The sequence below is a fragment of the Cotesia glomerata genome, linkage group LG5 (assembly GCF_020080835.1).
Source record: "Cotesia glomerata isolate CgM1 linkage group LG5, MPM_Cglom_v2.3, whole genome shotgun sequence".
Lineage (NCBI taxonomy): Eukaryota > Metazoa > Arthropoda > Insecta > Hymenoptera > Braconidae > Cotesia > Cotesia glomerata.
This window is the reverse complement of record NC_058162.1, coordinates 13,942,197-13,958,320: the sequence shown is the minus strand read 5'-3', so window position 1 is coordinate 13,958,320 and position 16,124 is coordinate 13,942,197. Positions and strand designations below refer to the sequence as shown.

At 36.8% G+C, this 16,124-nt stretch overlaps 1 protein-coding gene across 1 annotated transcript; it reads right to left on the bottom strand.

The window, feature by feature from the left end:
- Positions 1–3,478: 3,478 nt before the first annotated feature.
- Positions 3,479–4,679, bottom strand: LOC123266026. The gene has a single exon (XM_044730054.1). It carries the CDS (start codon positions 4,677–4,679, stop codon positions 3,483–3,485), a length of 1,197 nt encoding a protein of 398 aa, XP_044585989.1. The 3' UTR covers positions 3,479–3,482.
- Positions 4,680–16,124: the final 11,445 nt, after the last annotated feature.

Here is a 16,124-nt window from a genome sequence, read left to right as displayed (position 1 = left end):
AAATCTTCCTTCAACTATCTTTTTTTTTTTGAGGCCAGGTTTTTTTATGACTAAAATTTCTCAAATAAATTTCAAATTCATTTTTTATGTTGTCATAAATTTCTAAAATAACATTCTGGTTGACTTGTATAATATTTATAATTCCACTTAAACATTTACAACAATGTATTTGACCCGCAATTAGTTGTGCTTTTTGTGTAATAGAGTCATCAATACTCTTAGATATATCGTGATTATTAACACCACCATCTATAATTTGAGTAGGAGCAATGGTCAAGTGAGAGATATTAGAATTTTTTTGTTGATTATTTTTTGTTTTGTGTTGTTGTTTACTGTTAGTAGCACTAACATTTGAGTGAATATTTTGCGAATCAACTTTTATTTCAACTATACGAACATCTTGCCATGTTTTTTCATCAAATATAGGGGATTTAAATTTTCTATGAGCTGCTATAAAGTGCCAATTAACTTCATTAATTATCGTGAACGGTATTAATGAATATTTGATACTTGGTAAATATTTATGAATGCAACTTTTTTCATGTGTTTCCTTCATTAAAGAAATTGCAATTATAATTATATTTAAAGCATCACTCATAGCGTAGATCGAACCTTCATTTCCCCATTTACCTTCACGAGATATCATTCGTAGAAAGTCATCTAATTTTGGACGCATTATTAATAGACCATTCTTGTCTTTAACAGAAAAAGCACCGTGGTTGATTAATGATTCATATTTATATTAAAAATATTAATGATTCATATTTATATTTTATGAAAAAGAAATCTACTTCCATTTCGGCTGCCGAATGGTTTTTTTATTAGTCAAATTGATAAATTATCAACTTGGACTTGTTAAATGATGTTTAACAATTGATTCATTCCGGCTAATGCATGAAATAGTAATTATTATTATTATAATAAGTCACAGGTTGCATCAAGAAAAACGAGCGACTATCGATGGCCTATTTATTTCGGTTGATTAATGAAATATCAATTATTATTAGTGAATCCGATAAATTATCAACTCGGTTGGGTCAAAAGATTTTAAACAGCTGATTTATTCCGGCTAACGTTAAAATAGAAGTTGTATTATCAAAATAAATCACTTGTTCACTAAAGGGAAACGAAAATGTATCGGTGGCCTATTATAGAAAAATCAAGAGATTATCGATAGCTCATTTATTTTGGTTAATTAATGAAATATCAATTATTATTAGTAAAATAAATGAATTGTCAACTTGAACGGGTCGAAATATGTTAAACAGCTGATTTATTCCCACTAATGGATAAAATAGTAATTATTATTATTAAAATAAGTCACAGGTTGAGTCGAGGGAATCGAAAGTGTATCGATAGCCCATTCATTTTGTTTAATTGATAAAATATTAATTATAATTATAAGAATAAGTCATAGCTCGACTTAGGAGAAACGTGAGACTATCGATCGCTCATTTATTTCGGTTAATCAAAAAAGTCTTAATAACTATTACCAAAATCAATGAATTATCAACTCGAATAGCTCATAGGGACCGAGCCATAACTGTAGAGGCAGCACATCTGTCGAAAGTGGCGCGCCCTGGTGTTAAATAAAAGCAAAAAACGGGTAAAAAATTTAAAAAGTATGATAATAGCTTGGGTATTTTTTTCTTAATAATGGAAAAAATAATTAAATATGGTTTTCAACCAATAAACAATACACTTATTCGTGGTCAAAATGATATGAAAGGTAAAAAATTACATGAATCTGGACATGTTTTTGATGTGGTTGAAAAAAAATTATTGAATGGTCTAGTAACCATAACCGCAGATGTTGTTGCTCAGACAAGTGTGTCTAAAACATATAATGTTAAAATTACTGTAAGTATTTATATTTAACTTTTTTTAAACTTTATTACATAATTAAAAAATATAAATAATAATGTTAATCAGAAAATTTTTGTTTTTAGCTCGATGATCAACGCAATACAAGCGATGCTGTGTGTACGTGCAAAGCCGGATTATCTGGGAAATGTAAGCATATTTGTGCTGTCGTCTATTACGTAAACTCACCTGATTCTGCTGATTCAAAAACAAACCATGCTCAAGAATGGGGAAAACCGTCTCGTCGTCAGCTCTTGGAGTATGAAAAAGGAGTAAAAATAAGTAAATTATTTACTCCACCACCTTACACCGATAAGAATCCTAAAGTAGTACCATTAAAATTAGAATCACTCGTCTTTCCAGAGGATATGTCCGACTGTCCTCTGTGTACAATGATAAACATAGACAAGAGAGATGAGAGTGAAATTATTGCAGCTGAATCACTTGTTAATTTAGTAAAAGTAACTGATAAGCGTGATGTAGAAACAAAGGTGAATAACGTTATCCAGGAAGTAATTCAGCTGCAAATGGTGAATAAGATTTATTCTCAAGAAAATTTCGTAGCAAGTGATGTTTATGAGTTTTATTTGAAAGAAGTGTGTTGTGATAGTACGAAAATTACAAATATTTGCATTGAAACTGTTCTCCAGTCTAAGATAGACGAGTGGTACAAACAGCGTATCTTCCGAATAACAGCAAGTAATGGTCACAAATTAAAAGGGGATCGTTTTGATATTGAAAAAGCAATTATTAACTTATTAACACCAAGTAAAGCTGATACACAAGCTACGGCGTATGGTAAGAAAATGGAAAGTGTGGCTCTAAAAGAATACAAAAAGCTTGTGGGCCAAAATTTCGAAATTGTTCAAGTCGGTGTGATCATTAACATTAATCAACCCTGGTTATGCTGCTCGCCGGATGCTATTTTGATTTATGGTTCTGCTATTTGGCAAAAAAAATTAGTCGAAATAAAGTGCCCTTATACGTGCAGGAAGATACCTGTATATGATGCTGAGAGTGGAAAATGTAACGTGCAATACTTGAAGTCAGATGAAAATGGATTATACCTGAGTACAAATCATTCCATTTATACTCAGATACAACTGCAAATGTATGTTACAAATATCGCTTTTTGCGATTTATTCGTATATTCCCCTCAGGGCTGTGTTTTGATTACAATTGCTCGTGATGAAATTTTTTTAAGTAACATAGTTCCTAAACTAGAAAAATTTTATTTTGTACACTACATTCAAAGATTATTTATTGAGTATGGTGAAAATAAATGAAGTACAAACGTACTAGTAAACAGTTATATGATAAGTTGTTTTAAAAATTGGAAATTTTTAAGAAATGTTAAATTTTTCTATTTATAACTAAATATAATAACGATATATAAAATAAGGTCAAAATAAAAATACCAAATATTTGTGAAAGTCATTCTTTAATCATAAAATGATTAATTTAATTACAGTTTTGTAAAAGCTTTGTATTAAAATTATTTTGATATCATAGTTTATGTATCAGAGTTTAATAAAAATTTTATTTAATTACAATTGTGGATTTCATTTTATCCTCTAAATTTACAATTTATTATTTTTACAATTTAATAATATTTTTTATCATTCTGTCGCTGATTTCTCTTGTTTAAACAGGGGCTTTTGAATATTTATGATAGCACAAATGACAAAAACAATTTCATCAACATGAGGCAAAAGTGACACTGGTACTTTGGACAGAATATTAAAGTCTTTTATTCTTTGATTCACTCGTTCAATGTGTATTCTCACTGAAGCAATATTGTAAGTCTCATCAACTTCCTCAGGTGTAAATTGATTTTTGTTGCAAAACGGAGGCATAACTAAAATCGCATTTTTTTCTTGCACTTTGGTTTGTATTTGCGGGAAACCTTTATCTGCTAGCACAACATCACCAGGTTCAATTAAATCTATTAAACCACAATCATTTGTTATGAAACAATCACCAGCACGACCACCATAACACTTTGACAGAAAACTTATAAATCCACTTGGAGTACATCCTACTAAAAATTTCATTGTGTGATGATGCTTATAATCTGAATACATTAAAACTCGATGTTTAACTGCTGGTGGAACTTCTGTGTTTACTGCGGTGCAGTCAATAATAACACGAGTGTCTGGATAATGTAACTTAAATGATTCTGGTGAAGTTGCTTGAACAGCGGCTTTAGATGGCCAGAATATAAAATTTTTCAATAAAATATTTAACTGTTGCAAATTTTTTACGAATATTTTACTAACAGTAGTCCGATGAATATTAAATAAGACTGAAATCGCAGTAGATGTTAAACCGGTTTTTAGCTTCATTAATGTAATTAATAATTTTGTTTTTTTGTCTATGTCAGAACGTTTACTTTCTGGGAGTTTATTCAAAAGCCATAGAAAGATAGATAATGTAACACCTGTTAAGCTACTCATAGTTTCATTACTTGTAATAGATGAAAATCCGTGGAATCCTTTGCAGTGAGATTGTACAGACTCGAAATTGATTGGATCGCAACTGGAGTCTTGAACATTTTTTTTCATAGACGGCATCGAAGCTTCACACATTTTATCAACAGTTTTTTTTACATATATATTGACTTGGACTGCTGCAGTATTAATACCACCATGATCATTCATATTACAAAAAAAATAAGTACAATTATCACTTGAAATGTCAGGAATGAATTCCTCAGTTTGACAAGTAATACTTCGATAGGCTGGCGGAGAAACATTCATGTTTCTATGACAGCCGTCCTGAGCTTCTGCTATCATTTCTCCGGCGTCTTGCTCCATTTCAATGTCACTTGAATTATCAATATTTTTATCTTTGATAGAATTACTGCTATTTACACTACTGTTGATACTGTCAATTAATGTTGATTAATTGACCTTGATTTCCTTATTTAATTGAAGTGCTCTTGACCGTTCAAATCGTTGCAGACGTTGAATGGAATTTTTTTTATTTTCTTTTCCAGGAAAAATCGAAGAAACATAAGATGGGTGATATGCATTGTCTGATTTACTATTATTTATAAAATGTGCACTACAGATTCGTGTATGTTGATTTGGCTCCCACTGTTTCGGATTTTTACTAAAAAAAAAAAAAAACAACAACAAAATTGTAAGGTTAAATTGATACTATTACATTCATTTTAATTTAAATATTATATGTAACTTTTTATTCAAATAAAATACTACTCGGTTTAATTTTGTAATATTTAAATTACATGCCAGTATTGTTAATAATTCTAATTTCTTACTTACACATAATTTTTTACAGCATTTATCCATTTTATACGTTTATCCTCCTTCCATGAGGCACCACATTTACTCGAGGGAAAACAATAAAATTTTACTGGTGTATCAACTTGCCACTTATGACGAGATTTTTCTGTGCATCCTTTGATACAACAAGATTTTACTGATCGAGACATTTTGGATAATTATTCAATATTTATTTAAATAATATTAACTACATTTAAAATCAAGTGTTGTTGCTTTAGTTTTTTGCCCGATTATTGCACATTTCTGCTACCAGTTGGCGTGACAGTCTAGCGGCTCGGTCCCTATAAGATGTTTGACAGCTGCTTTATTCCGGCTAATCGATTAAACAGAAATAATTATTATCAAAATAGGTCAAAGGTTGACTCAAGGTAAATAAAAGAGTATTCATGGTCTATTTATTTCGGTGAATTGATAAAATATTAATTATTTTTATTAAAATAAGTGAATTATTAACTAGGTTCGGTTAAAAGATGTTCAACAGCTGATTTTTTCCTGCTAATGGATAAAATAGTAATAAATATTATCAAAATAAATTACAGTTTGACTTAAGTAAAACAAAATAGTATCGATGGCCTATTAATTTCGGTTCATTGAAACATATTAATTATTATCAGTAAAATTGATAAATTGTCAACTCGGACGTATCAAAAGATGTTTAACAGCTGATTTATTCCGGCTTATGTATAAGAATAGTAATTATAATTATCAAAATAAGTCGCAGGTTGACTCAAGGGAATCGAAAGTGTATCCATAGCACATTTATTTCGTTTAATTAATAAAATATTAATCATTATTATGAAAATAAGTCATAGGTCTAATCAGGAGAAACGTAAGAATATCAATAGCTAATTTATTTCGGTTAATTAATGAAGTATTAATGACTATTAGTAAAATGAATAAATTATCAACTCTATTAGGTCAAAAGATGATTGACAGCTGCTTTATTCTGGCTAATTGATATAATAGAAATTTTTATTATCTAAATAGATCACGGGTTGACTCAAGGGAAATGAAAGAGTATCTATGGTCCATTTATTTCGGTTAATTGATAAAATATTAATTATTATTAGCAAAAGTAATAAATTATACACTAGGTTGGGTCGAACGATGTTCAACAGCTGATTTATTCTGGCTCATAATTAAAATAGTAATTATTATTATCAAAAAAAGTCACAGGTTGACTCAAAAGAGACAGTAGGAAATCGATGGCCAATTCATTTCGGTTAATTAATAAAATATTAATTATTATTAGTAAAATTAATGAATTATCAACTCGATTAGGTCAAAAGATGTTTGATAGATGATTTATTCCGGCTAATGGATAAAATTGTGATTATTTTTATCAAAATAAGTCACAGATTGACTCATGAAAATAGAAAGAGTGTCGATGGTGCATTCATATCGATAAATCAATGGAATATTAATTATTATTAGTAAAATTGATAATTTGTCAACTCAAACGTGTTGAAAGATGTTTAACAAGTGGTTAAGACTGGCTTTTGTATAAAATAGTAATTATTTTTATCAAAATAATTCACAGGTTGCCTCAAGGGAAACGAAGGTGTATCGATGGCCCATTTATTTCGTTTAATTGATAAAATATTAATTATGATAATAAGAATAAGTCATAGGTCAACGCAGGAGAAATGAAATACTATCGACGCCTGATTTATTTCGGTCAATTGATGAAGAATTAATAACTATTAATAAAATTAATGGATTATCAACTCAAATAGGTCGCAAGATGTTTGACAGCTGCTTTATTCCGGCTAATGGATAAAATTGTAATTATTTTTATCAAAATAAGTCACAGGTTGACTCAAGAGAAACGAAGGAGTAACGATGTCCTATTTATTAAGTTGAATTGATAAAATATTAATTATTATTATAAGAATAAGTCATAGGTCGACTACGGAAAAACGTGAGACTATCGATGGCTTATTTATTTCGGTTCATAGATAAAGTATAAATAACTATTAGTAAAATTAATAAATTATCAACTCGAATAGTTTATAAGATGTTTGACTGCTGCTTTATTCCGGCTTATCGATAAAATAGAAATTATTATTATCAAAATAGGTCACAGGTTGACTCAAGGTGAATAAAAGAGTATCTATGGTCCACTTATTTCGGTTAATTGATAAAATATTAGTTATTATCAGTAAAATGAGTAAATTATCAACTAGGTAGGGTTAAAAGATGTTCAACAGTTAATTTATTCCTGCTTATGGATAAAATAGTGATTAATATTAACAAAATGAATCACTGTTTGACTTACGTAAAAGAAAATAGTATCGATGGCCTATTCATTTCAGTTAATTGATAAAATATCAATTATATTCAGTAAATTTAATAAATTGTCAACTCGGACGTGTTAAAAGACGTTTAACAGCTGATTTATTCCGGCTTATGTATAGGAATAGTAAGTATTATTTCCAAAATAAGTCGCAGGTTGACTCAAGGCAATCAAGAGTGTATCGATAGCAGATTTATTACGTTTAATTAATAAAATATTAAACATTATTATGAAAATATATCATAGGTCGACTCAGGAGAAACGTCAAACTATCGATAACTCATTTATTTCGGTTAATTAATAAAGTATTGATGACTATTAATAAAATTAATGAATAATCAACTCGAATAAGTCAAAAGATGTTTGACAGCTGCTTTATTCCGGCTAATTGATAAAATAGAAATTATTATTATCTTGATAGGTCACGGGTTGATTCAAGGGAAATTAAAGAGTATCCTTGGTCCATTTATTTTGGTTAATTGTTAGAATATTTATTATTAGGGCCAGGAATCTGGTATTTTTATAAAAAAGAGACAAACGATAATTAATCTGATTGGTTGAAATAAAATTGATTTTTTTTTGTTTTCTGAACTCGACTGAAGCTATGAGCAAAATAAAATTAAAATCAGATGATTAATCCAAAAAAAAAGTTAATGGATAAAAAAGTCAGGTTAACCTAAAAATTTACTGCTTTTTGATCTTAAAACCTGCCGGTGGTATAACCTAAACGCCTAAACGTGGAAAAACAAAGAAGTTTTGGTAAAAAAAATCGGATGTGATTTTTTGCAGTGATAGTTTCTTAAGGTTTAAGGTTCAGGGGTGGCGACCGAGAAGCATGTTCCGTGTTGGTAAAATGACCTGAGGTAAAAATAAGTGGTAGCATGGTCTGTAAAGGCAAAGTGTGAGCTCAGTTTCCTAACTTGGCAATATTGACTGTCATGTCCTGGACTAAAAAAATACAATTGACAAGTAGGCGGCTCAAACACTATGCTAGTGGCTTGAATGGAATGTATCCTACGCTAGTAACACATCGATGGAGTTGTTTTCAGTTCCAGAGTTTTTATTTCTAGATTCCTTGCTTTTGTCCATCGAATGATTAACTCTTGACTATAAATAAAAAAGAAAATTTTCTCAACCTAAAAGTACCGGAATACTTTCTTCTCAGATTTAACACAAAAAGAAAAACAAACTAAAAATTGATGTTACTAAAAAATGAGGTTCTGTATTGCCATTTTTTCTGTTTACCTGGTAGGGTTTAACTAACAGCTAGTGATTATAGGATTCAATATTCTCTACATGAAGTATTGATTGATTTTCCTGCCTAGTCAAGTCGAAAAAAAGTCACAATATAATTCCGGTCAATGACTTGTAATTTACTAAAAAATGAGGTCCGGCACTACTGATTTTTTTGCTGACTGATTAAGGCTTATCTTCTAGCTGGAAATTATAAAAAATAAAGTTCTCAATAAAAAATATTTCAATTTTTAACGCCATATAGCCAAAAAAAAGTTAGACAATAATTTCGTTCAAAAAGTTGAGTTTCACCAAGTTTAAAGTTCTGTACTACCATTTTTTCTGCAGACGAGGTACGGCTTGACTTATAGCCGGTAATTGTGTGACCCTCAGGTGTCAGTTTAGTGTCTTCCGGGTATCGGTGAAATGTTGCTTAACCCAAGTGTCGCTTAAATGTTGCATATGTATCGCCCTAATGTCACTCGAGTGCTGCATCGGTATTACTCAGGTGTAGCATGTCGCCCATATATTTCGCGAGTGTTATATAAGAATTGCTCAGGCATTGCGTAAGTATCGCTTTAGTATCGGACAGGTACTGCTCAGCTGTCACATAAGTGTCACTCCGATGTCGCGTATGTGTCGCACGAATATTACTTGAGTGCTGCATTGAGATCGCTCAAGTGCCGCGTGTCACTCGGGTGTCGCAACGGTATTGTTCGAGTGACGCGATAGTATCGCTCAAGTGTCACGTATTCGTCGCCCCAATGCCGCCCTAGTACTGCATCGGTATTGCTTAAGTATACCGTATCGCTCTTGTGTCGCTCAAATATCGCGCGAATGTTGCATAGGTATTACTCAGGCATCACGTTAGTGTCGCTTGAATGTCGCCCAAATATCGCTTCAGTGTCGGACATGTATGGCTCAAGTTTCGCGTGAGTGTCACTGAGGTACCACTGAAATGTCGCTTAGTATCGCATTGGTATAGTTCAAGTGTCGCATAAGTGTTGCTCCGGTGTCGCGTATGTGCCGCCGAAATGTCGCTTTAGTACCACATCGGTATCGCTCAAATGTACCATGTCACTCATTTGTCGCTATAATATCTTGCGGGTGTTACACAGATATTGCTCAGATCTTACGTAAGTATTCCTCAAGTGTCGCTTGAATGTCGCTCAAATATCGCTTAGGACGGATAGGTATATTATTTACTGCTGCATTGGTATCGCTCAAGTACCGCGTGTTGTTGATGTCGCTCAAATATCGCCCGAGAGTCGGATAGATATTGCTCAGGTGTCGCTCGAATGTCACTCGAGTGTCACATAGAAATTAAGTGTCGAACATCACTTAAGTGTGTCGCTTAGATGTCGCGTATGTGTCTCGTAAACTTTGCTTCAGTCTCGTCAGGAGTTGTATATGTTTCGGTTGCTTGCAGCTTAGGTATTGTCCTTATATCGCTCCAGTGTCGCATAGATATTCATCGAGCGTTACGTACTGCTCAAGTGTCAGACAGATGTCGCGTATGTATTGCTTCAATGTCACATTGATATTGCTCAAGTGTTGTTTAGATATCACTTGAGTATAACATAGGTATTGCTCAGGTGTCGCGTGAGTGTCTGAGGTATCACCGCAATGTCGTTCCAGTCCCGAACAGGTATCACTTAAGTGTCACTCAGGTGTCGCGTATGCTTCCCCGAAATGTTGCTTTAGTACTGCTCCGGTATTGCTCAGATGTAGCTTGAGTGTCGCTCAAGTGTTTCTTATGATTTTAATGCTTGAACTGTGTCTACTGAAGTAGTCACAAAAAAATTTAAAGCAAAAAATTGAATTAAAATAATTATTTATTATTTTCAAAATTAAAAAAAAAAATCTAATAAACTGGTATTCCATTGCCAGACTTCTCTAAAAATTTGTACTTTGGGGAGTAGAATTTTTGAAATTTTTTTTGAAAAATTCTAAAGATACAATCAGGCCTAAAATTTTTATTTCAACTTCAAAACAAAAAAAAATTAGGAAAATTATGAGCTTGTAAATACAATTTGTGTATTATTTTGAGCTCTCCAAGCTAAAAAAAATAACTTATGTATGCTTTTAAGCTCATCGAGATCAAAAGTTTGATAGATGTTGATAAAACACTATTTTTAGAATTTTCAAATCACAATAACTTTTTAATGAATGAACCGATTTTCACGCGGTTGGTGGCATTCGACGCAGTTTTCTAAGCTTTATGAAAAATCTTCAAGTTTAAATTAGTTAAGCTTCCCTGACTACCCCCGCGATGTTATCACTATGTCTGTATGTATGTATGTATGTGTGTGTGTGTGTTTTTTTTTTTTTTTTTTTTTTTCCCTTTTAGGGGGGGGAATCCTTTTTACGGATTCTAGGCATAGTTGTTTGGCCTGGATATGTGGCGACTCGACGCAGCGTCATACTAAAAACTCGACGCTAACGCCCCTACCCACTAAACCCTAAACCCCTTTCTCTTCTATCCTCTGATCCCCCATGGTACCGCCGTAAGGCATTTCTTCGCGGGGGGAGGAATTAGCTGCCGCTCTTCCTTCTGGTGGCTAAGATGTTATTTCTTCCTTCTAGATTCTGTCTTTTGCTCTTTTTCTCTCGATGGAACGCAGCTCTGTAAGCACTTCTGTGACAAAAGTGTTCGTTGCATTCCAGGCAGCTTCTGAAGACAGCATTGCTTCTACGACTGACTCTGGTTGACTTCTCCTCTTCAAGATCCTCTCCAGCTCCTCACGTTGTGGATTAAAACGCGAGCACTCGAAAAAAACGTGCTCCGCATCTTCAGTGACTCCAGGGCAGGACGGGCACTCCGGAGAATCGTCATGCCTAAAGCGGTGAAGATAAGCCCGAAAACAGCCATGTCCTGACAACATCTGCGTTAGGTAGTAGTTGACCTCTCCGTGTTTCCGGTTCAGCCAAATGTCGATCTTTGGTATGAGACGATGCGTCCATCTACCCTTCTCTGCGGCATCCCACTGAGATTGCCATCGTGCGATGCTGTGCTGTCTTTGTTCCGTTCTGAGTTCTTCTGCGCTCAGTGTTGTTGACCTCTTTCGTTGGTAAAGGTTCCTTCTTTCTTCAGCTAGGACTCTGAGAGGTAGAGTTCCAGAAATTACGCACACTGCTTCCTCAGATATTGTGCGGAAGGCGCAAGCTACTCTTAGGGCACTCAGGCGATATACTGGTCCAGCCTTTCTCCATGTGTGTGTGTGTGTGTGTGTGTGTGTGTGTGTGTGTGTGTGTGTGTGTGTGTGTGTGTGTGTGTGTGTGAGTGTGAGTGTGTGAGTGTGTGTGTGTGTGTGTGTGTGTGTGTGTGTGTTTTTTTTTTTTTTTTTTTTTTATCTTAGGGGGGGGAATCCTTTTTACGGATTCCAGGCATAGCTGTTCGGCCTGGATATGTGGCGACTCGACGCAGCGTCATACTAAAACTCAACGCTAACGCCCCTACCTACTAAACCCTAAACCCCTTTTCTTCTTTCCTCTAATCCCTCATGGAAACCGCCGTCAGGCATTACTTCGTGAGGGGAGGATCTAGCTACTGCTATTCCTTCTGGTGGCTAAGGTGTTATTTTTCCTTCCTTCTAGTTTCTGTCATTTGCCCTTTTTCTTTCAATGGAACGCAGCTCTGTAAGCACTTCGGTGGTAAACGTGCTTGTGGCGTTCCAGGCAGCTTCGGATGTCAGCATTTCTTCTACTATTGACTCTGGTGTGATTTTCTTGTTCAGGATCTTCTCTAACTCATCACGCTGTGGGTTAAAACGAGGGCACTCAAAGAAAACGTGCTCCGCATTTTCAGCAACTCTTGGGCAAGACGGACACTCTGGGGAATTATCGTGCTTAAAGCGATAAAGGTACTCCCGGAAACAGCCGTGTCCTGACAACATCTGGGTCAGATAGTAGTTGGCCTCGCCATGATTCCGGTTAAGCCAAACGTTAATCCTTGGTATGAGACGGTGTGTCCATCTCCCTGTTGTCGCGGCGTCCCACTGCGATTGCCATCGTGCGATGCTGTTCTGCCGTTCTTCAGCTCTGAGTTCCTCGGCACTTAGTGTGGTTGACCTCTTTCGTTGGTAAAGGTTTCGTCTTTCCTCAGCTAGAACTCTAAGCGGCAGAGTTCCGGAAATGACACACACTGCTACTTCTGATATCGTGCGGAATGCACTGGCTAGTCTTACAGCGCTCAGTCGATATACTTGTCCAGCTTTTCTCCATAATTCTTGCAACTTCAGCGCGTCTGCCCAAATGGATATTCCATATGTGAGCACCGATGTGACAACTGATGATAGTAGTAGTCTCCTGCTCTGCTTTGGCCCTCCGACGTTCGGCATCAATCGTGCGAGACTAGCCCTCACTACTGACGCTTTGGCACTGACGTGTTCCACTTGCTGTTTAAAGTTGAGACGGGCATCAAGTATCACTCCCAAATATCGGATGTAAGGTTGTGATGTGATTTCTTGTTCGCCGACTTTCAGCTTGATGGTCTCTAACACTTTTCTGCTGGATATAAGCACTGCCTCAGTTTTGTGTGTAGCCAGATGCAGGTTTACCGTATTCATCCACCGATGGACTTGCTCGAAGGTGATGTCGAACATGTTGTTAATTTCGTCAAGGTGTTTAACGACGATTACTACGGCTACGTCGTCTGCATATGCTACGAGTTTTACACTTCTTGGCAATTTCAATCTCAATAGGCCATCGTACATGATATTCCACAGCAGTGGACCAAGTACAGAGCCCTGGGGTACACCTCCTGTAATATCGTACTCTTTTAGACCATTCTTCGTGTCGTATTTAAGAACTCTATCGGTGAAATAGCTGGCCACTATTCTACACAGGTATTCTGGAACGTTTTTCTCTCGAAGAGCTTGCATGATGCAGTTCCAGTTGGCGGAATTGAAGGCGTTTTTAATGTCTAATGCCGCCACCAGGCAATACTTCTTTGTGCCACCCTTCCATCTGGTTCCTGCGATCGCTTCTTTAGCCGTGCTAACAACCAGATTGATCGCGTCCAGGGTTGATCGTCCTTTCCGAAATCCATACTGGTTGTCTGCCAGGAGTGGGTCGACTACTGCATCTATTCGTTGATGAATTATGCGCTCAAGTATCTTACCCGCCGTATCCAGCATGCAAAGTGGTCGGTAAGATGACGGTTCTTCTGGTGGTTTCTTCCCTTTAGGTAACAGTACCAATCGTTGCTGTTTCCACTTACGAGGAAAAGTCCCCTCCTTGAGGCATGCATTATAAGCGTCTAGGAATAATGTTGGAGCTGCCTTTATGATGGTTTTCAAGGCTAAATTAGGGATTCCGTCCAATCCCGGCGCTTTATTATTACCTACACGGTTACAAGCCTCCAGCAGTTCTTCTTCAGTGACAGGTGGGATGTCGTCCAATTTGCCTGGCGCCAACTGGTAATCGTAGTTGCGTTGCTGTGGAAACAGTGCAGTGACGATTTTCTGAAGAAGTTGAGGACACGTAGGTGATGGCATTTGTTGTTTTTTCAGGTGGGTCATAACCACCTTATAAGGCCTACCCCACACGTCTTTATTCACCTCGTATATAAGCTCTTTCCAGCATCTTCTTTTGCTCTCTTTGATGGCTTTATTCAGTTCACGACGCGCCTTTTTGTACTCTGCGATCAGCTCCACTGAGTTGGGCCGTTGATAGCCGCGCTGAGAGATTCTTCTTTTCTTATGACACTCTTTACGGAGGACGCTGATGTGGTCGTTCCACCAATGCACCGAAGGTCTCGAATTTATGCCACGTTTACGAGGCATACTGGCATCACAAGCATGTGTTACTCTCCTCATCAGGTCCTTAGTCTGTTCTTCTGCACATCCAGTGTTGATCGGATCACCATCGAGGGCTATTAGTAATGCTTCTGGGTCAAAAGATTTTACCTTCCAACCAACGATGTTAGACTGCTTGACTGGTCTCTTGGGGTTCTGGTCGCTTGATATTTCCCAGAATATCGCATGATGGTCGCTGGCAGTGTAGATGTCCAACACTTTCCAGTTGCAGTCGCCTCTGGCAAGGCTATTACTGACAAAAGTGAGGTCTACAATTGAGCTTGCGTCACCTTTGGTGTAGGTCGGCGTATCACCACTGTTGAGCAAAACCACATCTAGTGTAGTAAAGGCCTCCAGTAGTGCTTTCCCACGTGCGTTTGTATGTTTGCTGCCCCAGTCAACTGCCCAGGAGTTGAAGTCTCCGGCTATCGCTACTGGATGGTATTGCTTCGCATCTTCGGTTAGTCGATCCAGGAAAGCAGTGAAGTCAACAATGGAGAGGCTAGGTGGTGCGTAGCAGCTATAGAAGCGGATGCCTTCTACTGATACTGCTACAAAGCCGGCATTGCTGTTGTCGACTGCATTTTGGAAAGAAAGCTTGCCACATGACCAGATGACAGCTTTGGATGTGCTGTCAGATTCCCAGGGTTGGGTACTCAGGTGTTTATATGGCTCTGCTATCAGTACCAAGTCCAGCTCTAATTCTCACACAGATTGCATGAGCATGTCATGCGCTGCTTCACAATGGTTGAGGTTGAGCTGCAATATCCTCATGCTTGTTTGTTCGTCAACTTCTGGAGCGCCTCCTGATATACCGGGCATCTGTAGGTGCCGGCATGGTGAGCCACGTCCTTTGCTCCTTGCTGGTCATCACATATTGCACACTTGGCAGAATTTTTACAGTCCGCGATACGATGCCCTTCTTGTCCACATCTGATGCAGAGTTTAGATCGGTCTACTTGGCTTTTACATTGGGGCCCAACATGTCCGAAATGCCAGCATTTAAAGCATTGAATAGGTCTCGTCGTCGCTTTGATTCGGCAGTTAACCCACCCGACATGGATCTTGCCGGTTTCTTCCACTAATTTTTGCGCGATAGTCATAGGTAAAGTGACTGCAGCCGTCTGCGTACCTCTGAAAGCCTTACGGATTTTTATTCCTTCCAGAGGTATCTCATGATCTTTTCCAACTTCCTCTTTCAGGGCGGCCTGGATCTCTTCCTTCGTCGTTTCTTCGTCGATGTCTCGAATCTCAATGGTCTCCTGTGGACATTTACAGACTACCTTAGAATCGTCTTGAAGAATTCCTGTGATGGTCCTCTGCAAGGCTTGGCCTTTGTCAGCACTTTTCCTTGACAACGTGATCAGCATATCTCCGGTCATTGTCCTGCGGATCTTCTCGACAGTATTTCGAACCTGGTCTGCTGGGACATCACGCTTTATGCGGCGCAATATCTTGGAATACTTCTCTTTTTCGGCAGGGCGGATTATCAGCGCGTCAGGTCTGATACATTTGCGCGATTTTTTCCGCTTAGGTTCCGGTCGTGGCTCCTTCGGCAATTGCTTTGGGAGGTGATCCTGCTCCGGCCTTCTCTTCTTCGATTCTACTTTTTGCCACGCGTTGACC

Bases quoted from the DNA above. Each gene is read 5' to 3' on its own strand.
- LOC123266026 (XM_044730054.1), bottom strand. From the start codon at position 4,679: ATGGAGCAAGACGCCGGAGAAATGATAGCAGAAGCTCAGGACGGCTGT.